Below are 26,824 nucleotides of genomic sequence, written 5' to 3' on the forward strand. Positions count from 1 at the left end.
CGATATATCTAATTGCCCGCGAGTCTGCTTTAGGTTCTACCACATAACATCATGGCTCTCTACTTTAGATAATCATTTATGTTGCTTGGTGTATATTGTATTGTCTGCTCCCCAATATGTACCCCCTCCTCTCCTGCTTTTTTCTGTATCTCTCTCCCCTGGCCTTTAAACCTTTAAGAAAAATAATGATAGAAAAATAAAAAAATTAAATGATGTTATTTAAAAATGTCAGGAAGCTTTAGTTCTGGAGAAGCCAAAGCACTAAAAGAGATGAACAGTTGATACATGTATGTAATCAATTTAGATACATTATATCTTCCTTTACAGCAAGTATTCCACGTCTATGTGTATAGCAGTAAAGACTCCCCCTATCGTATCTGCCTTGTAATTCTCTTCTATGGTACAGCACATGTGATGAAGGCGTTTTGGATGCAGGCACCTCCACGGGCAGCCCTGTCTGTGCTATATTGCGGGGTCCTCAGCGCCTGGCCGCTTCGGCTGCGAAGAGGAGAGAGCAGCAATGGCGGATTATGAAACCTTCGACGATCGGGCCTATAGCAGCTTTGGAGGTGGCAGAGGGTGAGACACGGCAGGGTCATGTGTAGAAGGGTGACTGGCTGAACGCAAGCGGAAAATTGACGGGACTACGTAGAGTGAGAGTAATGTGGAGGGAGAGAGGCCCAGGGAGCGGAAGACGGTACCGCCATGCAGCTGCATGATCCCGAGGATTTCGCATATATACAAATGGGTTACTGTGTCCACTTACGTGCAATGTTCCGCATCACACCAGTACATATACCGCAGCATGTTATTACATGCCTAGGTGTATATAACTAGTGATCTCTGTATAGATCTGCCCTTGTCTGGGCAATGATTAGGTGGTGCATGGAATCCGTAATGTTATCTGCATGGCCTGAACCCTGGTATCTCTCTCCGTGTGGAGGCACCGCCTATGCATATAGCTGCTGTTTACACTGCTATTTCCATGCACATGTTACCAGATAAATAACGTAACACAAAACACGTTTGGATTGGTAACATAGTTGGGAGATTTGCTGCAATTGCATTTTGTTCATTTACAGAATGTAGGCGTGAAGCAATTAAATGATCATGGGCTTCAAACATTGTAAAGCCTTTATTGGACAATATGAAACTATACAGACAGTTTTTGTTGCCTGTGGGTGAGATTTGGGAGGGATATTGCTAAGAACATCCACTTCCTTTTCCCATGGAAGCTGCATGAGTTCACTTCAAGTGATGTCAGATGTTTCAAAATGTAGTGCTATAATACTGACCAAGCCATCACTTTAATGACCAGTTTGAAATAAAGTGTTATGCCATGAAGCCTGTGCACCATGCCATGATATGGTCATATTAATACTATTAGATTTATAATGTAGTTCATGACGGTGTATATCAATGCTTGTGACTAAAAGATTAAATTGTTTTTATTAATTCAATTGCATGTAGTAGGTTTTGAGCCTTGTATAGGAAATGTAGTTCTGTAAATCACTGGCATTTGAGCTATGTAGTGCTCTGTATGTATAGAGGTTTTAACTTTAGAAACGAGCATAACCCATAATTTTTGAAGCAATTCAAATTGTGCTTATCTTCACAGTCCTCTGTATAGTGTATATTTATGTACCCTAAAAGATTAATTCAGCTCTCAGCTTCTCAAATTAACTTGAAAGGTAAGTAGTTGGACAGCCTATGTAATTGACCAGTCAGAATCATTCATTTTTTTTAAATGTCATTACTGGTCAAGAGTGAAATGCAAGTGCTTCTGCTCTGAAAAAAATCTTCAGAGATTAATTTAATTCAGGCAAATTATGAATTTGCCAAATATGTTCGTTTTATTTTTTGCCATCTCTTTCTGTGGCTGGTTAAAAGCCCAACTGTCTGTAGTAGATTTAGATCATTGCTCAATCTGGAATTGGAGGGATTCTTAACTGTTCTACATTTGTTTTCATTTTGTCAACGGTTGGACAGTTAAGTGTAAAGTCTCTATTTCACATTCGTCTTGCTCAAAGTGCTCCTCAGGATTGAGTGTGCACTTACATATATTAAACACATTCTGCCTATTTTGTTTCCTGCTTCCTATCAAAACCTTTATGAATCTGTGTACTCTATATAGTGTAAAATTCCACGCAAAATAGTACCATTAGAAACGTTTCTAAAAAAATTGCTACGTAGATTCTACTCAATTTTACTGCACTTGCATCCGGTCTATCTTGGGCCAGGGTTTTCCTAGGTGAAATTATATTATAATAATAATAAAGTCATTAGTACTGATGTTGCATGAATCTCCAAAACAATGAAATAACTTGAGCTTAGCAACAGCCTGCTTCCAGCAGAGGGTGTTGCCTTTTATCTTCTAATGTAGAATTGAGTCTTATCAAGCTTGAGATTTCCACTGTGTGGTTTGTGTACACCCTAATGGATATCTCAGTTGGTATTTCTTTAATAAAGACTTTGACAGATTGGGTTAAGTAAAAATCTGATTGTTTCATGGATTGTGCTGATAATTGCATTTGCATCAGACTTCTGGGAAGGGGTTAAACAAAATAGCATGTATTTTTAATGACCAACTTTTAAGTATGGGGCTGTTTTAATTTAGTGTCAAAAACATCATGTCTTTATTCCTTAGTAGTGACACTCTTAAAATAGTTCCTTGTAAAAAAAGTTGTATTGTCTCTCTCAGGCCCCGACGTGGTGATGCTGGACCTGGTCCTCGTAAACAGAAAGAGCTTCCTACAGACCCACCGTTTACAGCATATGTGGGTAATCTTCCATTCAATACTGTACAAGGAGACATAGATACCATCTTTAAAGAACTGAATGTGAGGAGTGTGCGGCTAGTCAGAGACAAGGAGACAGACAAGTTTAAAGGTATGTAAAACTGATTACAACATTTATCTCCATCATAAATATCAGGAAACTGAGATGTGTACTGTTCATTTTGATTAGCTATGGAAAATTGACCATGCGAGGTGGACGGGACATTCACTTTGGCAAGTGTTTTTTGTTGACTTCATTGAAGGGGAAAAAAAACAACCTTGTTTGTCCTTTTGAGATTGATGAGCATTTAACATGCTACCATAATTAAAAAACGCCTATGAATAAATGGTTTGGGTGCTGGGCCAAAGTGAAGGCAGTCAAAGGGTATATATTTAACAAAAGTTCCCCCTTTTATTTTTTCCTAACTTGACATAGTACGAGACAAGTGTGTGTGTTTTATATAGATATATAGATAGATATATATCTATCTATCTATTTTTTTTTATTTTTTTTGATCCCTCCCTACCCCTGTTTTATGACTTTGTAAAGGCACCTTTAACTGACATTACAGTTTGGAGTCTATACAGTTAATGCTCTACCAGCTTTGACCATCTGGACACTGAAATTCTTTCTGATATTTTTTTCGTTCTGTCAGGTTGCATTGTGGCCATTGCCGAACAATTTTCGAATCATTCCATTGGTCCTTGATATCAATGGGGATTTTACTTTGCTTTGGGTCATTATTATGCAGGAATATAAATCTTTTATCAAGTCCTAGGTCTCCAGCAAACTGCAGCAGGTTCTCCGTCAAGATTTGTCTATATCTTACTCCATCCATTTTGCCCTCCTATTTTTTTTACAAGGTTTCAGGTCCCCTAAACATAGAAGTCTCTCCATGGGTGTATGCTCTGCCTGTCTAGTCTTATATTTCGTGATAGTGTTTTTCGGCTGATGTACAGTGTCAGGACTGTGCCAAGCAGTCTGGCCTAGTGTTGAGGCCAAAAAGCTCAAACATGGGGTGTGGCGTTGCATATGGAACAGTTGTATAAATTAGTATGTGAACAAAATCAGCATTGGAAATATTACACAACAGTGTGTTTGATAAGCTTAGCAACATTGTGCTAAATATAAGATTGGGGGGTGGAGACATTAGGAGGAAGATAGTGTTTAACAAAAGGCTCCACAGGGGGGTCGGGGGGGGGGGGGGGGTAGACGTTTAGAAAATCTACACACAAATCAACAACCACAAGCTTAATTGTTTACTCAGAGAAAGACCAGTCTGACTAGTTCCATTGCCGGTCACCGGGCATGACCGATTAGAGACTGGGACACAGTTCAACAAATCTGTTTCTATTTCCCTTCAATTCAACATTAACCAGAGGGCCTGTATATGTTATTTCTTTGGGTTTTGAGTAGAAGAGGCAATCTTTTTAATTTTAGCTATGAACCTGATTGGGCTCAAACTGTTTCAACATCTTGGTTATCAGATGTGGTGCTGCAGTGAAAACATGGGATATAAATGTATCTGTATAAACATTTTGTGTAGGTAGCCCAAAACAGGTGTGTACATTCGTCTTGGAAAGGGTATTTGTAAACTGACAAATTTGGAAGTATTCATAGAAACGGGCATTTCCATTGGCATATCTCTGAATAGTCGCAAGGGCTGTCCAAGTGCCTGCCTCCAAGCAAACCTTATCCTAGCTCAATGTGAAGACAAACACTGTCCAGGAGAGAGAGGGTTACCCTATCTCCCATCTACAGTGGGTAGATGGAGAGGGAGACAGAGACCAACCGTGGTTCTATGAAAATTCCAAACTGCAGCAAAAAAATGATTCATTGGAAAGTGTGAGGCAAATATGAGTCCCATGCATTATTTAGGTGTATCTTAACACAAGAGGTAGAAATATTTATGTAATCAATTCTAGTCTATTTGTAACTAAGAATCATTTTGTTAAGCAGTGGTAAGAATTCTTGAGAATCAATTTTGATTCCATAATGAATTAAAAAAAATTATATGAAAAATGCTGTTGGGCGCGTGAATGCTTCTATGTAACCACACTCTAACTTTGCATTAAGGGAAGAGGTAGTATGTTTTAACTGAGTAAATAAGTTATTTAAGCTTAATATTGCTTTCATTGTCCACATACTAGGAGATAAAGTAAAAATGAAGCCAAAATGGTTCTATTGTAGAAGCCTTATTTTTGTTTGGAGGATATCCCTTTGTCAATTACAGATTGTACAAGGACTGTATTGAAATGTATGCTCTCGTTGTTGGATTGCAAGAACATATTTGGGATCCAGTAGAACTTGAGAATATATTGTCTTTTCATTATGCAAAGAAACTGACATTTTTTTCTTTATCTGTTCTTGTTTGCAGGGTTTTGTTATGTAGAATTTGACGATATAGAGTCCCTTAAAGAAGCCTTGACATATGATGGTGCAGTAAGTTTCTTTTTCCTTTTTTATATTAACTGTCTTTCATTTTGCAATATTTCTTACCAAGTTCTGTTTTGCTTTTCCCCCCCAATAGCTTTTAAATGACCGTTCATTGCGAGTGGATATAGCAGAGGGCAGAAAACAAGATAAAGGTGGCTTTGGATTCAGGAAAGGTGGACCTGATGACAGAGGTGATTTTGTTCTTACAAACTGCTCTTTAGCTGAAACAAAAATATAGGATTTGTGTAAAAAAAAAAGAGGATAGTACTCATTTTGTGCTTATTTGACATGGTTCATAATTGCATGCGTCTTATGCACTCTTAACCATTGGCAGCCTTCTGTTCAGTAGAAGTCATATCAAATTACTAAACAATATAATTGTCATAAATAAATATGTAGTAAATGGAATACAAACCTGTAGGTGAGGCAAACAAACTTTCTTTTGTATTGCTGTCCTAGTAATTTGTTAAAATTGTTTGGGAAGTAAATCTACTTGCTAAAATGTTCTTTTTGTTGACTTCCAGATTCCTTTAATATGCAATTGGATGGTTGAAATATGCAGATGGACAATATATATTGTATGAAATGTGGTTTCTTTTTGTTGTCTGGAGAGATATAAAACGGCTAAGCATTATTACCATATGATTAAATATTTTGGGAAGGATTTATAATTCTTTAGTACCCCTCATAGTCTTTTGGCCCAATGTCATGAGTGTGTTGTCAATTTTATTGCATTGAATGATATTTATACACAAATTACAGGATCATCTGAGGGTCTTATTTTACTGATTGTAGTTTTCAGTGTTGACTGGTCATGGTCTAGTCCCTCTGCATGAAGATCAATGATATTGTGCCTTTGGTTGACATTTAATGTATTCTTTGCATGCTTAGTGGGTAACTGGTGGAATTGGGAGCTGGACTTTCATTTCAACCTGGAAGTTTTGGCTTATTTGGCATTTGATTTCATATTGATGTTACCTTGTTTTTCAGGAAGCGATAGTTTCGGCTCTAGAGGAGGTTCAAGAGATGACTTCAATTCTGGTAAAGGATACATTTGTTCTTACTGAAGGCTTTCACTGGTTTGTCAAGGTGTGGGGTCATGCCGGTGAACTTGTTCATATCTATTCTAGAAAACTTCTTATATGAGCACTGACTTTCTCACTTCTTGAACATCTCTGCTTTGGTGAACTTTTATGTAAACCTTTGTTTCATGTCTCCATTGATTTGTGTTTGATATATATTTGAAGCCAATCAAAACACACAACTAAAAATTTAGAAGGGTTCACTTTAATGAAATGCAAGTTTATTTTCCTTGTGTGTTTGCATTATTTTAAATCTACCAGGCTCTCATTGTTTAGCTTTCTGCAACCTTCTCTTCTTTGTTATCTGGAGCCAAGTTATAAATAGGAGGTGGTTGGGGATGTGTTTCTTCCCACTCTCCCCTCCCCAATGTTGCAAGGTTGTGGTACAATCACCCGCTTCAGGTGAAAGAGTGGTGGGAGAGGGTGTTATAGAAAACATAACTACCACTTTATTTCTTTTAGTTGGCAATGGTACTCTTTGTTCTGAATGTATATGCTGTATTTAATATTACAATCCAAGTTTCAAGAGTAGAGGTTTTAAATGTTGTGCCATTTTTAAATATAATTCAACTTCTGTTAATAATAGAAATCATTGATGCCATCTTTTAAAACGACACTTTTTGTCAGCAAATCATAGAGGTGAAGCTTATGCTATACAGTCCTTCCCACCTAGTTGCAGACAAACTAGACCTGATTAGCCAGATGCACTTTTCTTAACATGTGACTGTGCTAAAATGGTAAACTACAAAATTTAAAAACTGTTATCCAAGAAGTAGCATTTGCCTAGTGTCTGTGTCACAGAAGATTACAGCTATGGGTTTTTCCTGCTAGAAAAAGCAGGAATCTGTAACAAAATGATGCTGGCAAGGTATCCCACATACCATGTCTGCCTTACTACTTGGGTATATTTTTGGGGGCTCTTGTCTATTGCAGGGCTGGGCAGCGTAGGGTACAGTGTGGCGAGGTACCAACAGAAAAAAGTGCAGTACAGAAACAGTATACAAAGTGCAGCATGTATAACATGACACCGCAACGTGACAAAAACCTAGTCATATGGCAAACAAGATGCTGTGCATTGTGTAGCTAAAAAGAAAATACTATAAATAGCAGACTCATGCCCACCACACTCAAGCCCCACAGATAAAGATCTGTATGCGGTGGATGTAAGGCCCATACACTATCCTTACAGTGCTGTGGTCAACATAACCACCTCAGACCGACTATACACAGTCTGTTGCACACTTTATGCAACTCTGTGCTCAACACATTGTCCTTGGTTGCAGATGGGAAATATTATGTTTTCCATTACAGCCATGTGCCCAGTATCAAAGTAGAAAAGTGGTACAGACCAATTTGAGCTTAAAACTGTAAATTAGTTTAAATAATTTAGGTTAAATTGGGTAATATATGTTTCTGCTCAGACATTACTGACCTTGGACATATAAGAGAAAAAAGAACTAAGCAGCGTTGATATACATTCTAGTTGCTAAATTAATTAGCAATATTCTAAGACATGCTCATATATGGATATTATCAAATACTTTGTAAATCGGCTATAGCAGATAATGACTTGATATATAAATAATGGATAAAAAATAGATAGCGTTAGAATCATAGTTAATGGATTACACTTGTTTATAATGTAAAGGACAAGTGATAAGATCATTATAATATATAAATATGAAATATTCAGAGATGAGAGGTTATTCTAAACTCAAACTCATTATAAACTTTAGGTTTTACCTCATATTGGTACATATAAACATTCACAAGCCAATGTTAAATAGAGCTGCGACCAAAGTGTACCAGAAATATCTTATTTAGGAGTTGGCGCATCCCACTTGCAGTATGAGTGAGTCGTCCAATGATTGTAAAGAGCTGCATAGATGAGATCACGATCAGCTATTATATTTCTGTACTTTAGGTATTCACCTTGTCCCGACCAGGTGCAGAAACTGGTGTACTTTCAATGCTGATATATACAATTATATCAAACATTGTAAGGATAAGTTAATTTGTATCCCAAATGTTTCTTGGCCAACGGATGAAGAACTAATTTGCACAATATTGACAAGCCTGTGTTCTCAACATAATTGCCTCATGCTTCCAGCACTCTATACCCACCCCTAATTTAAGAAGGTTTCTTCTTTTAAAATATCCATTTTCCCCTTGGAGAAGTGCCCAACGATTTTATGACCTATTTGTCTAAAGGGATGTCGATTTAAATATATATCTGTTTGGAATACTTTTGTAACAAGACCATGCTCTCCATTATGGCCATGTGCCATATGAAAAACCTTTGGCCAAAATCCTGTCATTGACACGATTACAGCCAGAGACGACTGCAAAATCAGCCTCATGTCTAACACATGCAACCTGGTAGCCAAATTTTAAGCCTCATGCCTATCATATGCTGCACTGGCCCCAGAAAAAATGCCTCATGTTCCATACTAATTGTGCAGTAGCCACACCACCAAAATTAAGCCCTGTACAAGCTCCTTAGCCATCCCTCCTGTTCTCTATTCTTGACTTATTTTTTTGTCTCCATATCTCCAGCTGTTGAACATAATGTCTCCTGAAATCCAGGCTTGGACTTTCTTCAACAGTTATAGAGCCACTGTGCTGGTTGTAAGTTGAAGTCGGGTGTACCTTTTTATTTTTCATTGCACCGACAATTAAAAACAACGTGCCCAAGTCATTTAGCTGAGGTTTGGTCACTCTTAATAGGGTACACCCCATGTTTTAGGACTCAAATTCTTGGTAGCCAGCACAGGTCTTGCACACATTTTGTGGCTTTCAGTTCGTCATGCTAGTCATAATGAAGTCCAGGTGGGTGGCACAGTGGCTATGACTATCCCTTAAGATTTTATAAGGGGTCAGAGAGGGGGGTGGTAAAAGTAACTATCCGATTTCAGGGTTTGGCTACTATGTTTTAAAGATCAAGTAAAGCCACAATTTAACAAAGCAAGACCACACATCCAACCAGAACAATACCCCAATAATAGCACATTTTGAAAGGGTTGGTCTCTATTATTCCAGCTAAGGGGAGCCAATTTTGAGGGCTGAAGATGTGGATTGTCATGGGGAACTGGTGCAATTAATAGTATTAAATTTAATGTCACATGGCGTGAGCAGGCATGTATCTGTGGTCTACAGCGGTTCACTGTTTGGGGGAAACTTTTAAAGGTACACAGTTTGATTTTACTATATTGTTCACCAATAAATACAATTTAGGTTTAGTCCTTATTTCTATTATTACCTTATCGCAATTTTATATGCAGGGGAAAAAACTGAAGGGTTTATAATTCACTAATCTTATCCATCATACTTTCCCTCCTGTACTGCAGGCTGTCATGCTACAAAGTGCTCCTCTGCCTAGCTGCCAGCTTGAGTTACGTCTTTGAGGACTTGCTGTGCATAAATGTACTCTGTGGACTGGTGGATTCATACATGGTGGCAGAACCAGCAATATCTAGGCCTTAAAAATATATTGCACATGATGCATCTTTTTTTTTAAGAAATTTGTAATGTCTGGTGATACATAAATTAACATGAAATAATTCTGGGAAGGGTTTGCAAGTTGTGGGAACTCACACGTGAACTTAGCTTATGTAAAGTTCTGTGAGTACAATCCATGTGGTCCTCCACCTAGTAAAGCTAATATAAAGGTAATATTAGCTGGTTGTTCCTCTGGAGCACTGGGTGGCGCAATTATAAATTCATGTGGTGTTTTCCTTCCATTGGATATCTTGTGTCTAACAGGATGGAGACGGTCTAGTGCAGGCCTGTCCAACCTGCGGCCCTCCAGATGTTGTGAAACTACAAGTCCCAACATGCCCTTCCAGCTATCAACAGGTTGTCTACTGGCAAAGCATGCTGGGGCTTGTAGTTTCACAACACCTGGAGGGCCGCAGGTTGGACAGGCCTGGTCTAGTGTATATATGTTTCTCTGATGTTTGGATGTCCTGAACAATGCACTGAAGGATAACATTGGTGTACCAATCATAGCGATAGATGGATGAAGAAAATGTGTGTAAAATATATATTCCAATAAAAATAACAGTGTGTTGGACAGGAAATGTTTTATCCAGGGAGGCAGGTACAAATGTGTAAGTGGAATGAAGGGGTGAAGAGAATAAATGGGAGGGGGGAGGGTGGCTGTGGACAAAGATAATGTATTACAGTGTGGGGTGTGATTAGAACCCACTGAAGAAGCCACATGCGGCAAAATAAGTGGTTTACTGTAATAATAAGATAAGGATTAAGATTTACAAGCCCCTTTTCTTTCATATCTTTAGCACACCTCATAGTTTTTGGCCTAGTGTCATGAGTGTAGTGCATTTGATTTCCATTCCCATGATTTTCATACTCAAATTTCATGGCATCTTATGGTCTTATTTTACTGAACACTGCTTGTCAAAGCTAAAATGGTCTGTAGTGTTTCTTATTTATTGTAGAGTTCAGTCACTGATAGTCTAGTCCTCATTTCCACTGACTGAAGAACCATGTCTGTTGTTGTGACTTTGGCTAAGAGTTGATGTATTCTTTGCATGCTTAGTGGGTAAGTAATGGAATTGGGGTTTGGTCTTCCGTTTTAACGCTGACATTTGGCTTATTTAGCATTAGATTTCATGTTGTTACCTTGTTTTTCAGGAAACGATAGTTACGGCTCTAGAGGAGGTTCAAGCGATGACTTCAATACTGGTAAAGGATACACTTGTTCTTATTTAAGGCTTTCACTGGTTTGTCAAGGTGTGGGGTAATGCCGGTGAACCTGTTTAGAAAACATGCTATCTGAGCACTGACTTTCTTCCTTCAAAAGTTGAACAGCAACTCTGATTATGCAAACCTTTCCTTCATGTTGTCTAATTTGATTTCTGATATATATATATATATATATATATATATATATATATATATATATATATATATATATATATATATATATTTTATTTTTATTTTTTTTAGCAAAGCTAAAATTTAGTGGGGCTCACTTAAATGAAATACAAGCCTGTTTTCCTTCTGTATATCACTCACAGAAATGCAGCACACTGGTGTGGTTTTATTTTTATTTTTTTCCGCACCCTTCTCTAACTCTAGAGGCTGTTGGTGCCGACAGCCCTAAATATATTTATTTATGTTTGTATATTCAGCTTGCAGTATTTGCATTTGGCCTACGGATGTGACTGCCACTATTGTATGTTACTGACTTGAACTATAAGTCAACGGACACAGAAATTTACGCTGTCACGTCATTTTTCAAATAGTTGGAACGTTTTTCTTTTTTCAGTACATTAAAAAGCCACTGATGTATCATGGGCTGTAGGGAGAAGGCCACACAGGCATTGCCACTCTGTTGTAGATAAACTCTGGATAATTCACCAGTAGCACTTTTCTTAACATGATCATGCTAAAAATCTACCGAATGGATAGCCATTCTCCAGGAATAGCATTTGTCCAGTGCCTGTACCACAGAAGATTACAGAGATTAAAAACCAGGAAGCTGCAAGCAAATTATGTTGCCAAGGTATTGCCTATGCTGTCGTACAGGGTTTTCCTGTGCACAGTATGACAAATTAGTAAGCAAGTGCAGAAGAGAGGCTATAAAAAGTGCAGTATGCATACTTTGGGATAGTGAAGTGTAAAATACTTTGTGATATGGTAAAATATATACTTATTGTGTGTGCTTGTGCTGCCCATAGTGTAGCTAAAAAGAAAATACTGTGCACAGCAGGCCCACACCACATTTAATGCCACTCCCAGCATATATACTTACTGCCCATCTCATACAGCTCTATGCATTGCCCTATGCAACTCATTAATGCTGTAACCAACATAACCTCATGCTGACCACATATAGCCCTGTACCTAGCTTAAATCAGGTCTACCACAGTCTGTTGCACACTATATGCAACCCTGTGCCCAGCATAATTGCCTCATTTCCTGCCTTGGCTCCAAATGTATAGTTTTGATCCTACTGTTGCAACTGTGTACACAACATAACTGCCTCATACCCATCACATGCAGCCTTATGCACAGATTTATTGAGGTTTCCTCTTTAAAATATCTAATTGCTTCACATTAAACCCTCACTATTTCTTGTATTAAGCAGGGTCCTGGTGCTCACATATAACCACATATGACCACTGCTACTAATTTTCTGTGCTGCACTGGTCTCTGTGTAGCAGGGGTATGTGGATCTACATGTCCCACCCATGCTTGCACTTACAGTGGAAACAAAACCGCAACAACAATAACAACAAAAAACACTCTCCTGATCCACTGTAGTCCTAGGGTGCAATAAAGAAACAGAATGAAAAAAGAAAATGGCCTCTGCGTTGGGACAGAGCCAAGAGATTTGCAGTGAAGAGTGTAGTATATCGGAGATGTCTTCCTTCATATATGGGAGGGCTACCAGTATTTCTAGGGATCTTACTTTAAGTGTTTTTTTTATGTTCGTCACCTCTGCATTCTTCATAAAGGTCATGGTGTCCATGGAGTCATTCCCTCATCATCAGGGGTCCATGTTTGTTCAGTATCTGGATGATATTGTGTTGAATGCCCAATCCAGTGAGAATTATAAAAAGCCTCAAAACGTCGCTAACCCATGGTGTCTCTCGGCTACAGTTTAGGCTTGGTCCATCAGAGTGTTTATCCCTCAGCACTTGTAAACAGCAAATTCTGTCCTAACTTCTCTGTTTTTGACAATTGCATTACCATCCAAAACTATGTGAAGATTGATGAAGACCTTTGTCTCAATTCTGGATGTCGTGTAATGTGTGCAATTCCATGTGCTCCATTCAAAATGCTCTTCTGAATTTGTTGCACAAATCTCTTGGGCACGAAGAGATCTTACAGGGTTAGTAGATCGATTAGTAATGTCTGATTAGAAGATACCCTACTTTGTTCTGAAGTCTTTTAGGATGATGAGCTGCATAGTTTAGTCATTGTGCTCAGGTTACATGGTTTCAGTAGTTCATGTTATTGGTCAGTGTTGAGCATCTCAATGTGAATATCACTGTTATTTTTTCACTGGAAGCCATTAGTCATATGCCATCAGTCCAGCTATTTCTAATTCTATATATTTAACGAAGTTTCTTATGTGGAGGATTTGCTTTTACAATATCATGGCTCTTGAGAACAGTAGTTTAGAGTTGCATATTCCCTGGTGTCTAGTAAAGTGTTTGTTTTATTCAACATAAACTCCAAAGTTTAGTTTGCTTTTAATTGAAATGGTGTTAAAACGAAATTCAGTGTGGCATAAAAAGTAAAGTTGTGGTGAATTATTTTCTACCACTTCCTTCAAACTGCCAATGAAACCACTCTTAGACAATAGTCAACAGGTACCATGTCAGTGGTGCTTGTAATATTTCCGGTGATGCTCCCATGTGTGAATCCACCTATTTTTTTTTTTATTTTTTTTTGTACTTTTTATTTTTTTTTTCTCTTTTCTCTCTGGCAGAACAAAGATGGATAGATTGAATTTGCAGTCTGTGTGAGCATGACAAGTGCTTTAGTAAAAGATGGAAAGAGGGGAAAGCCATGTATAAATGCTAATAATTTCTTTAAGAAACCTGTAATTTATCTCTTAATGTCTTGTGTATTTTCTGAATATTTCATGTCCTATTGACTGCACATAACTTAGTTCATGACTTCCTGGGCTTCCAAGGCTAAAAGCAGCTCCCCTTGTTTCACATATTGGTGCTCTTGCTCTCTGCAGGAGATCCAACTATGGGTGGGTGGGTGGGGGGGGGGGGGTCATACTCTGGGAAGTCAGCAAGACCTGTTATAATTACCGTGAAGGCAGTTTGCAATACATACATGTAGTCAGACACATTTAAGGATGACCGCTGCTCACACCTCCCAGTGCATTTTGCTATCTGCTACTCTTTTTCTCCAACATTGCTCTCACCTGTCGCACTGCAGCTTTGTAATGGCACATCAGGTTTACATTGCATGTAAAGCTTTACCACACACAGGCCCAAATTGGGAGATATTTGGCCTTTCCACCCCATGGGCTGACTCCTGGCATGCCTGGGGCTTATTAGTGAGGTCGGAAGATGTCTTCACACAGTTATCTACAGTCCCCTTCAAACTGCATTTATCATTTTTGGGCTATTAGGGAGTTGCCTGAATTCTGTTTTCAGCATTGTGGTCTGTTCAAAGGTCCGTTATAGTATAGAATACTATAAGTAGCTAGTAAATATTTCATTAACTTTTTTGTAAGGTTTAAGCTTAGGTAGTCCCTTACATTTGATCTACATTTGTAGTTATGTAAAACATATGCAAAACTTGTGTACAGTTTACGAAATTTAGTAAGTACACTTCTTAATATACATGTGTGGAGTATGTGCCAGTCAGTGTATGAATGCTGCTGCTTTTTTTTTTTTTTCTTTTTCTTTAGGCCTAAAATGTTGGTCTGGTACATCAGTGTTTTAGAAAGAATAGACAATATTTAGCTCTGTAATGCACATGTCATGGTTTGGTGTACGTTTAAGTATCCGTTATGAGTATACTTGCTCTTTTAAGCAGATATTTACACTTTTATGCTTTTCTATTTGGATATTGTAGCCATTGTAGTTCCACCAGGTCATTCTTCTAAGATGCTATTTACTCTGGTGACTATATGGCAACTACAAATTGAAGGAGGTTATTGGCTGTTTGAGTACCAAAGCAAAAAGCACTTTTGATATAGTATTTTTAAAGCACTTTTTCACACTATAACTTCATAGTGGTTATATTTTGTCATGTGATGCATAGGGAACAAATATGTTACCTGTTGGAAACCAATAAGCTAACTAAGCACTTAAACAGTTTAGCTGCGGTTAATAATACTGTATAATGTCTGATCTTGGTTATAGCACTTAGGCTATTCGTATCATATTAATAAATAAGTTTGTATTAATTTATTTTTAAAATACTAATTGCTTGTATGTTTCTCTGACCAGAGACTGTCAATGGTATGTTTTTTTGGACTACAATCATTCCTTTAGTACAAGTAAATGTACATGGATCTAAGACAGACAAGTTACCTTAATGCAAAATATGGTGTATCAAGGTATATTCTACAAGCTGGTACTTGGAACTCAAAATGGTAATGAGGTAAGCAGCAAGACAGAGCTTGATATATTTTTTGTTTTTGCTTTATTTAGGCTTTAGAGATGATGATTTTTTAGGAGGCAGAGGTAGAGGTCGCAGTGGCCCTAGTGATCGGCGAGGACCTCCTCCATCTTCAGCGGGACCTGGTCGATACAGAGATGCACCACGTGGTGCTTCTGTGGACTTCAGAGAGCCTACTGACGGTTAGAAAGAGATTTGAAGAGCAATAAATGAATGCATTTCATGTTTGGAATAAATTGCCAATGTGCACTCAGTGGCTAATTTATTAGGTACACCTTTTCAGTACTGGGCAGGAATTCCCCTTTGCCTCAACACTTCCTGAATTCTTTATAGTATTCAACATGGTGCTGGAAACATTCTTAAAGATTCTGTCTCATATTGATATGATGGCATCATGCAGTTGCTGCAGATTTGCTGGCTGCGAAGCTCATGTTTCAGCTCACAAAGTGCTATATTGGACTGAGATCTGGTGACTGGAGGACATTGTAGTACAGTGAACTCATTGTCATGTTTGTGGATTCTGCTTGAGATGACATGTGCTTTGTAACATATGGTGCGTTATCCTGCTGGAAGTAGCCATTAAAAGATGGTAGACTGGCCATATAGGGGATGCACATGATTTGCAACAATACTTGGGTCGGCTGTGGCATTTAAATGATGTTCAATTGGTATTAAGGGGCCTAATTTGTACCAAGAAAGCATTCCCCACATCATTACTCCACCAGTATCAACCTGCCCCCTTGATATAAGACAGGAGGGATTCATATTTAAGCCTAGTTTTAACCCAACAATCTGCATGTCAGCTGAACTTGAGATACATCAGACCAGGCAGCATTTATCCAATCTATCTGTCCAGTTTTGGTGAGCATCATCATCATCATTTATTTATATAGCGCCACTAATTCCGCAGCGCTGTACAGAGAACTCATTCACATCAGTCCTTGCCCCATTGGAGCTTACAGTCTAAATTCCCTAATGTAGACACACACTCACACACAGACACAAATAGACAGAGAGGGAGACAAACAGACAGAGAAGGGAGACAGACAGAGAGAGACTAGGGTCAATTTTGATAGCAGCCAATTAACCTACCAGTATGTTTTTGGAGTGTGGGAATAAACCGGAGCACCCGGAGGAAACCCATGCAAACACGGGGAGAACATACAAAACTCCAAACAGATAAGGCCATGGTCGGGAATCGAACTCATGACCCCAGTGCTGTGAGGCAGAAGTGCTAACCACTAGGCCACGTGCTGCCATTTCCGCATGTGCTTGCTGTAGCCTCGGTTACCTGGTGTCACCTTCCTGTCAACTTGAACTAGTCTGGCAGTGTCTCCTCTTAAGGTCATTTTTGGCCACAACTTCTGCACACTGGATGTTTTTTATTTTGCGCACTATTCTCTATAAACTCGTGTGTTTTGAATTGCAGAAGATAACCTATTTCTGAGATACTCAAACCACCCCGTCTGGCCCAAGCAATCATTCCACGAACAAAGTCGCTTGGATAACATTTCCACATTCTGGTGTTTGGACTGGACAGTAACTGAACCTCTTGACCATGTCTGCATGCATTTATGCATTGAGTTGCTGCCACATGATTGGCCGATTTTAGATATTTGTGTTAAGCAAGTGTACCTAATGTGGCCACTGAGTGTATTTGTTGCATTGCTGGTAAATTCAATTATAGTATTTCAGCACAAACTGTACTTATAGTTTTAATAACCAAAGGCTTATACCGACTGTCTATTGTATAGCACTATAAACATTTCTAGTGTTGTCATGGATATTTATTTTTTATTGCAGTGGCTTTTTCCAGAAATATGTGCATAGAAATGTTTGCAGATCATGTGCTCCAAAAAGCAATCAGTATCTTGCAATGTTGCACGAGCTTCTAAACAATAGTAATGTTATGTATTTTGTTTTTGTTTTTTTCTTGCTACCACAGAGGAAAGAGCACAGAGACCTCGACTTCAGCTAAAACCGAGGACGGTTGCAACCCCCCTGAATCAAGTAGCCAATCCAAACTCTGCAATCTTTGGTGGAGCCAAACCCAGAGAGGAAAGTGGAGCAAAGGAAAAGGATTGAGCCAAAGGTTGGGAGGGACAGAGGAGAGAGTAAGCTGGTCTCCCTGGAACATCAACCCTGCAGTTACCATTCCTGCCTCCTGACATTCACTCCTCATTTCCCTCCTGTCTGAAACTGAACACTGAGCTTGTGAATGCATGTCAGCTGTTAACAAGTGGTTTTTAGTACGTTCTCTGCTTTTCTGTATCTAGTAACCTGCATTGTGCTGTTTCCACCTCTCTTGTCCTGCAGGGGATGCCTCTTCCAAAAATGGAATTTATTTTGGACTTGGGAGATGAATTGCAATTTCTTCAATTTTCCTTTTCATTTTAATTTGGGGGCACAGGTGTTACCATTGAGTTAACATTATGTTTCCCTTGAATTTAGTGCTTTGCTTCACTTCTGACCTGCATGTTTTGTTCTGTATTGCCAAGACTGAGATGGTAGAACCTGGCATGTGTCCAGTGCCATGGCTATAAAGAGACAGGAACCTGGTAACATGTAAATTTCACATGACTAGGTTTTTTTGGCTTTAAGCCTGTAACACCCATGTGTCTAGTTTATTCTGAAATGTTCTTAAAAACTGAATAGACAACCTTGTTGTACCGTGCAATTAATGTACAAAACAGAAGGCGATTACTTTAAATAAGAAATAAAGAAATAAAAAGTTAGTTCAACAAAAGGAAACTCACACTAACTATAATTTTCCTGGAAAAGATTTTATGTTGCCTAATACTTTTTAACATACATAAAATAAAAGCTTGTGTTTTTTGTTTATGGTTTTTTAAATTGTATTTTGTTTTTGGTTTTTTTCTTTCCAAATGACAAATTAATTCAGCCTTAAATATACTGCTTTTTCTGCAGTTGGTCAATGTACATTTGAAACACATGCAGCACATTTACAGTTCTTTACTTGCAGTGCTAAATGCTCCCATAAGTCGGATTTTGTCTTTTTGTTTATTATCTATCTGAAAATGTGTGCTGGGCCTACTTGCGTAGGTGACAACAGAGCTTTATGCACTTAGCTCTTATTGCTTCAGGGTCATTCCTCGCCAAATCTGTTCCGTTGTTTTGGTTTCATGAATTGGATTATGGCAGCTCCCCACCACCACCTCCCCGTAGAATAGAAGATAGCTTTAGATTTAGAAATTGGCACAGAGCAAATGCAAAGGATTTATTTAATTGACCCGTTTCACTGCAACTGGAGGCTGTGACAGTCAATCATGACAGTGAAAGTTGAAACAAGTATTATAACAAAATTGAGAAAAGAAATAAGGCAATCATTTTACCTCCTGTGTCTCAGCACCTCCTTTCACTCCTCCCTTTTTCTCCATTCTCAGCGTTTATAAGAACCATTTGTCTAACACTAGTATCTAAAATAGGACATGCTTTGTGTGGTAATATAACAATGAAAAACCATCCCTTCAGATTTATCTAGATTTATTTACATCTGTGTGAGAGACAGTAAAGAACTTCACAACTGGTCTAAACATTTGACTTTACAATGTTATTTCCACACACTACACGTTCTGCTTAATGACAGAAAGTACATATATGGACATGGTATTTTGTGGAAGATCTTTTAAATAAAAGGAAAAACTCAATTAAATTGTGTCATCTTGTTGTTTTTCTCAATTAAATGAGGGTCATCTTGTGTATTCTGTATATGCAATGGTCTTTAATCAATAGTGGTTTATGTGAAAATTGCTCTGTTAATAATCTGGGGTCTGAAAAGTAATTGATAAAAGGCTGTTTTACACCAGGAAAGGACCGCTTCACTTTTGCTAGTCTTAAATAATGTAAAGTGACACTGCATGGGCCCGCTATGGCACAGAGCCAATGAAACTAGGCACAAACCTCATGCTATTTGACATACTATATTGTACAGATGTTTTGCACTTGATACAGGACCCACTGCACCTGCTCACACATGGCACAAACGCCCCAGTATTTGATGTAGTCTTCATTGCACAGATTATATGCCACTTGGCACATGTCACATTGCACTTGTGAGGCATGTTGTACAGAATGTATGGCTCCTATTGCAGATCCCCTGCCATATGGTACACTCCCCCATGTATAGAATGATAGATTAGCCCATTTTTAAATTTTATCGCATAGCACACTTGTTTTGTCTCTCTCCCTCCGCCTCTTCATCCAGAAGGAAGAAGACCTGGGGGTAAATGTATCAATCTGCGGGTTCTTCAACACCCGCGTGTTCAGCCTCTTCCGCGATTAAATTTCAAGCGGCGCTGCATTGTAAAGGGTTAACTTCCCTTTACAATGCAGCGCCGCTTGAAATTTAATCGCGGAAGAGGCTGAACACGCGGGTGTTGAAGAACCCGCAGATTGATACATTTACCCCCTAATCTGGGGTCTTGGTAAACTAATCCACCAGCAGTTTTGTCCTAGTGGAGGTGTTAGGAATTGCTTATTACTAGCCATGTGGCACCTTCGCGGTGGAGGTTTGACAAATCTCCGCTCATTTTTCCTCAACCTCTAAAATGAGCAGGGATTCTACTGTAATGGTGACAATTGAATCCCCCCCTGCCCCATGGTGTGATGACTTCCATGCATGTAATATGACTAGTGAGGTTTTTAAAAGCTGGAATAGAGGGAGGTTCTAGTTGTTTCCAATCGCTAGTTACTAGATGTTGCAGCTGTAAGCATATGGGAGAACAGTTGGGGTTTGTTTGTGGGTTGTTTTTTTTTTTTTTTAAGTTTTAGTTCCACCTATTTTGGGAGAGTGAAAGGGTACATGTGTTGGGGCATTACATGCTCTGACATTTGAGTTTATAATAGTTTACCTTATCCCAAAAGGGAATAAGTAAACCAGGCCACCAGTTTCAGGCATATAGTACCATCTGTAATGCATCTTTTATGCTGTTTCTTTAATCACTGTTGATTCAACAGGTGCCTATAACCTATTTTCTTTCCAGCAGGATTCATCAGGGGGTTGATCGTACTGTAGAATGGCTGCAAGCCAGTGATGACTGCGTAGCTAGTGTATGTAGTTCTAAGTGTTAAGATTTTAATAGCATTATTCGGAGATAAAAAAGGAGAATGCCATTCTACCCATTACCACAACATTCACTTGATATGCCGTATTCTACGCCTGATGTTTCCATCTCTCCCTGGCTTCACGTGAACCTCAAGAAGTTTGTTTTGGTCTCTGATCTTATCTTTTCAGCTCATGAAAGTTTGTTTTTATCTGTCAGTATATTTCCCTGCAACATCCCCTCTGAATAAATAGTACGGCAGGCTGATTAAACAGTCACTCCTCCCCTCCGCTACAGCTGTTTCAGTCTTCTATCTTATCATTGTACTTTCAACGGTTTCAACTGAGCTTTCAACTGAGTTTGAACTGAACTTTGGGCCACTCTCCTTTTTTCATGCCTTTCACCCACTCCCCCACATGACTACCTTGTCCCTCCAGGACAGCCAATCCTGCCAACCTTATTCCCATACTTCCTCTTTCACACCTTCCCCTCTCCTGTGCACTCTGGAGTGCATGATCTGTCTGCAATAAGCTCACTATCATTCACAATCTCTTCCACTCCCATTCCTTTGGTCTCCTGGCCCTTATAGGAACATGGATCTCCACCTCTGATACTACTATTTCCTCAGAGGGGTCTCTCCTCCCTCACTCTCTGTCCTGGGGACTGCCAAAGAGATGTAGTTAGGAGACAGTAGGACACACCATCTCGTGTGTTATCCCCCCTCTCATTCTCCTTTGAAGTTCACTGATCATCTGTCTCTTCTCCCCTCTCCACCTTTGTGTTACTGTCTCCTATCGTTCCCTAGGCCCTTCCACACAATTTTTTACTTTTAATAACTTTCCCACCTTGCTTTCCTATTTCCTCTCTTTTGATGTTCCCACCATTATTATCTGTGATATCTAACATCCCTTTCGACTTTCCTATTACTACAGCTGCCGCTAAACTCCTAACTCACTTTTCCTTATGGCCTCTCCCAATGGACAACTTCTGTTTCCCACCGTGATGGCCACTCCCAGGATCTAGTATTTTACCATTTCTGGGACATCTCAAACGTCTTCAATTTTGTCTTACCAAAATCTCCATTCCTTTATCCCTTGCTCCCTTCTCTCATACCCACAGTCACTCGCATGCAGCGTCATATCAACGGCATTGACCCTATCATCTTTGCATCCTCCCTCAAACCCCTCCTCCCTCCTATTTCTTCCCTATCATGCCCCAATGCTGCTTTAACTTTGTACAACTTCTCACTCTGTTGCCTTTGACATTGCAACCCCAGCCACTCCTTTTCTGACGATCTAAACACTAACCCTGGTACTCCCCTCTTACTTTTCTCCTCCAAAAGTGCTCTTGCTCCTCTGAACGACTATGGAGGAAATCTTGTTCCTTCGCTGACTTTTTTCACTTCAAATTAATCCTTTCCTCCTCTTTTACGCTCTCTTGCCAAACAAATATATTTCCCATCCCTCTTCTCCATTTCCAATAAATCCCGATGTCTCTTTGCTACCGTTCTTTACTGTGTCTTCCTCCACCACCTCTTCCATCACCACTCTTGAATTTGCCACCTGCTTCAAAGATCAGATTGACTATCCTCAATGATATCTGTTTTTTGCTGGTCTTGCCTCCCCCCACCCATCCCCCTTATCAGTCACTCTGCCACTCTTGGCTCTTACCCTCCTGTAACTGTGTCTGAGATCCTCACTCTTCTCTCAAAGTCTACAACCTGTCCTCTTGACCTTGTCTCCTTCACTCCCTCCCATTGCCTGTCGTCACCTTGCTCACCTCTTTAACCTCTATCCACTGGTATCCACCCCTCGGCCTTCAAGCATGCTCTCATCTCCCCATTCTCAAGAAACCCTCGCCCATCCGCTCTCTACAACTATTGCCCCATATCTCTGCCTACCTTTTAATTCTTAACTTTTCAAACCACTTGTCTTCAATCTTGACTCACTTTCTCTCTTCCCACTCTGTTCTTGACCCTCTCCAGTTTTACTCCCATCCACTTCACTTAACTGAAACTGCCCTCCCAAAAGTAACAAGCTCTCGGCTAAGTCCAAATGTCACTTTTCCCTTCTCATACTCATTGACCTCTCTGTTGCTTTTGACATCGTTTATCATTCTCTTCCTCACTACCCTTCTGTCCCAAGGTCTTCATAAAACAGCTCTATCCTGGTTTTCCTCCCACCTCTCTAGCCGCTCTTTTAACGTCTCTGCTTCCGACCCCCTCCCCCATCTTCCGCTTTCTGTTTTTTGTCCCAAGGCTTTGTCGTTCCTTTTTTCTCTCTGTACACCACCTCTCTCAATGAACTTACTAAATCATTTGGCCTCCACTACCATCTCTATGCTGATAACAAACAAATCTATCTTTCTTCTGCTGACCTCTCTTCCACCTTCCTAACCCAAGTATCTAGCTGTCTCTGACTGTAACTACCTGGATGTTGGAGCACTTCCACCAACTCAACATCTCCCAACTTTGAGCTCATCATCTTTCCTCCTGCCAATGTTGCTGTCCCTCTCAATATCTGTCTCTTGGTTGACAATATAACTCTCCTGTCAACCAAGCCACTGCCTTTGTCACCCTTGACACTGACCTCAACTTTACATATCTAGTTCCTCACCAAATCCTGCCATTTACAACTCCATAACATAACAAAAATCCGTCCCTTCCTCTCGCAGAAAACCATCAATATCCTCAGCACTCATCATTTCCATTTCTCATCTTGAATATTGTAATATCACTGGCATTCCTGCCTCCCACTTTTCTGACCTTCAATCCATACAGAATGCCACAGCTAGGCTCATCTTCCTCTCCCGTCACTCCTCTTCTGCTACTTTTCTGCGTAAACCCTTTCAATAGTTCCCCATTCTTTTCAGAATTCAGTTCAAGAGCCTTACTCTAACTTATAAAGCCCTTACTGACGCTTCTCTCCCTTACAACTCTGACCTTGTTTCAAGGTACATACCTACCTGGCTGCTCAGCCTCTTACCTCCACTCAATTAACCTCTCATTACCGCCTCCATTCTCCAAGACTTCTGCCATGCTTCAAATGTGAGGCTAATTAGTACAGTCTTACATCTGGAAATCCTCTTCCTCCCTTGTTCCTAGGTTTCTTGAGTATGGCCACAGCGGTTCTAAATGGTTTATCGCTCCAAATGAAGATTGTAACTCATTGAAAATTAAATTTGGAAGAGGTATAACAATTTTGTAATTAGGCTCATTTAGCTATCCCCCCAGCTACAATGTAATATACTTTCTCCATGTAGAAAGATATTTTTTTGTTTTCTTTATATTTGATTGGTCAAGAGGGTTACAAGCACAAATAACTGTGTAAATAAACAAACACACAAATACAGTGTAGCCAGAACAAAACAAAAAACAAATGGTGTAAGAAGTATCACCAATAAATCAATGCATGAAAATGTTTGACCATCTTTTAAGGGCTAAATAGAAATTAGTAGTAAAATGGGTAGAGGTTAGGTGAGCGACATCTTAGTGGCTCGACATATCATATTGTACAGGGAACATAGTGTGACAAAGTTTAAAGGGAAGTTGGGATTCTACTCACCTGACATGGGCCAATAGATGGAGTCTTGGAGCAGAGGAGCAGGATAGAGACCTGCTCACTGTGTACAACCAAGGAGCCCATACTTGGTTAACATTATGGCCTCCATCTTGGGGCCAGTAAGTTATTTTCTCCATATTCATTATATGCCAAATTAGTTTTTTTTTTTAGGCATGTATAAGGAAGGTGTACATTTAACGTCCACCAGGGATGTGCGCAGCGAGCTTCAGAAAACATCTAATAAGATCTTTGGGGTGGTCACATAGCAAGAATATTCAAGACTGTTTTGTCCATGTATTTTATTCTAAAAGGGAGTGATTATAGGATATGACCACCGATTATAGACCATATTGCCCCTGTGGCCACAATTTCACCAACATTTAGGTGAACTGAGAAATGTTTTATTTAGCCTATAGTACCACAGATTGTGTGCTTTGTAATAAGCTTCTGTCAACTTAATTGACATGGAACTTTTAGCAATTCTCGGCCTTAGGTTCTCCCAGGATCTTCATCTGGTGGGGGAGCCAGGTCCCTCTCCCATTCAGCTTCATGGTAATTCTGGGGGGGGAATGGGGAACATTAAACATACATTTGGGAGATCATACCTCTGTCCATTTATTGATGCCTGTCAGGATATCAGGGTGTTAGGACCTGAGCCCACAAGATAACCATGGCACCTTAAGATTCTTGGATCACACAGGCAAAGAGATATTGGATACAACAGTATCTTTATTACATATTGTGACAGGATCGACTTCCTATACCACTCTGTCTGGTGTGTCGCTGGGGACTGGCTGGGCTTGCCTTGGCGCTGTTCCTTTTATTTCTCCCAAATGCGCCCTGTAACCACAGCTTGAGGGGCTTTTGCTGCTGCCACCACAAGGCTCCTTAGCAGCACCTAGAACAGCGTCCTTCTGGTTAACTCTCGCTGCTAGTGTACCCCTTTGCTGGTACACCTGGTCTGGTACCCTGACCTCTTGCCTTCAGATCAGGGCTGCTGTGAATAGATCCCCTGGCCTTTCACACTGGCCAGAGCTGCAGGGTAGCGTCCCAACCTCAGAACAGTCACATGACGAATTAGATTGGTCTATTCTGGTCACAGGAATAACAGCAGGTAAGTAGTTGTCAAAGCAGGTTCTTGAAGCAGTGATGTTTTATTAGCTCAAGTGTCCTAAAAAGGAAAGTTACATACACTAGTTTAAGGTACTAGTGATATCCAGAAGTACAGATACATTTCAGTGTAAAACAGGGCTTAAAATTTTTTTTGGACACTAGCTTGGCAGGAGGTAATCAAGCCTCCTTCACCTTTAACCAATCCAGACTAATTCATGCAGCCTGTACATAAATCATTTTGGAGGGGTTTAACACCTTTTAACATTGTTACTAGCTGTGCCGCTACATCTGAGGTTTTTTATTAAGTGTTTACCATTAGGATATAACATTTCTAGAATATTGCTTTGAACACAATTTAACTTTTAAAATTCACAATAATCTGTGATGATTTGCATAGGGAGTCTACCAGCAAGTATAATTACCTCCTCCTGTCTTTCAGGCTCAACAGACGTTTTGGTCTCTGAGCGATGAAAAGGTCTAATTAACATGGGATTACTTGTTTCTAGACAGTTGCAAACACCAAGCATGACATACTATCTCAAAAGTCCATACATTTCCATAGAAAACATATACTACTATAAAAGCATAAGTACATTTACAATGATATACAGAGGTGCATTGAACTCCTAATTAAAATAAATATCCTATGTGATTCAGCCACAATTAAGTTATTTATAAGTGATCCAGTCACACAGATGCACACAACTGTAAAACAAATCGCAAGTGACTAAAATCATACTTAAAACAACAACTGAGTGTCATCAAATTTTCCTAAATCCCCCACAGTATCCAAGTGTTCACAGACCAGCAATCACTATATACAGAATGGTTGTAGCCTGTTAAAACAGTGGCCATATAAAATATAGCAAGTAAGTCACCAATTTTCACTATTGAAACTGGTCCTGAGGACCTTCCCAATCTCTTCAAAGTTGATATCTGACAACGTTGTACTTTTCCCCAGTCCCGACCAAGCTGCAACTGTCATAAACTCCAATAATATGTTGTCAGTTCCATAAATTCTGATAGAAACTGCCGATCACACTACTGTTGTCTCAATATGTCTTGACCAATGCTCTCTGCCAACGTGAGGACCTGAACCCCAACTCCTGTAGACAGCCCAGATTTCCTATTGTCCTTGGAGGAGGGTACTTGGACAGAAAATAATAAAGCACCCAGTTTGTAATCCACAGAGTATCGCTAACCCACCTAAGAACCAAGTGGGTATGAGTCCATGTATGCTTTTGAATACAGGGAATAACTGGCCAAATCAAATCAGTTCATAAACAAATAAATGTCCACAAAGAATTAGATCAAAACCCATTACTCCACACAGTCTGATGTTTGACAGATGGGGTGATGCTTCTTGTGATGCCCATGCTGTCACATTGCCTACAATTTTTCTCAAATGGAGTAAGACCTCAGAGTAAGGTAAGGAGCACAGGAAATAGCATATTTTAAAAAAATTGAAGGAAGATTTCTGTTGGAGCCACTGATCATGTCCGCAGAAATCAGAGGGAAATTTGAGGTCAGCTTAGATTTGGCTACAGGGCCGCAAGGATAGATAAGCAGCAACTGAGCTTAAGATGCCTGCAGCAGCAGTAGGTGGTGAAAGCCACAAGAACATGTACAAGAGAGCAGGACAGCCTGCCAACTATCCTCATTCTGGTGGAGC

The 26,824-nt window shown here is 39.6% G+C and overlaps 1 protein-coding gene across 3 annotated transcripts; it reads left to right on the plus strand.

Moving 5' to 3' along the window:
• The first annotated feature begins 432 nt into the window (after positions 1–432).
• EIF4H (eukaryotic translation initiation factor 4H) lies at positions 433–19,089 on the plus strand. 3 transcript variants are annotated; one of them, XM_075194984.1, is made up of 8 exons: positions 433–579; positions 2,702–2,889; positions 5,156–5,220; positions 5,309–5,405; positions 6,205–6,255; positions 10,950–11,000; positions 15,449–15,598; positions 17,362–19,089. In XM_075194984.1, the coding sequence occupies exons 1-8, from the start codon at positions 521–523 to the stop codon at positions 17,499–17,501; spliced, it is 801 nt and encodes a 266-aa protein (XP_075051085.1). In that variant the 5' UTR covers positions 433–520; the 3' UTR covers positions 17,502–19,089. The 3 variants fall into 3 exon arrangements, with proteins under 3 accessions (XP_075051085.1, XP_075051086.1, XP_075051088.1); XM_075194985.1 differs by lacking the exon at positions 10,950–11,000; XM_075194987.1 differs by lacking the exons at positions 6,205–6,255; positions 10,950–11,000.
• Positions 19,090–26,824: the final 7,735 nt, after the last annotated feature.

This window comes from Mixophyes fleayi, chromosome 2 (assembly GCF_038048845.1).
Source record: "Mixophyes fleayi isolate aMixFle1 chromosome 2, aMixFle1.hap1, whole genome shotgun sequence".
In the NCBI taxonomy this organism is placed as follows: domain Eukaryota; kingdom Metazoa; phylum Chordata; class Amphibia; order Anura; family Limnodynastidae; genus Mixophyes; species Mixophyes fleayi.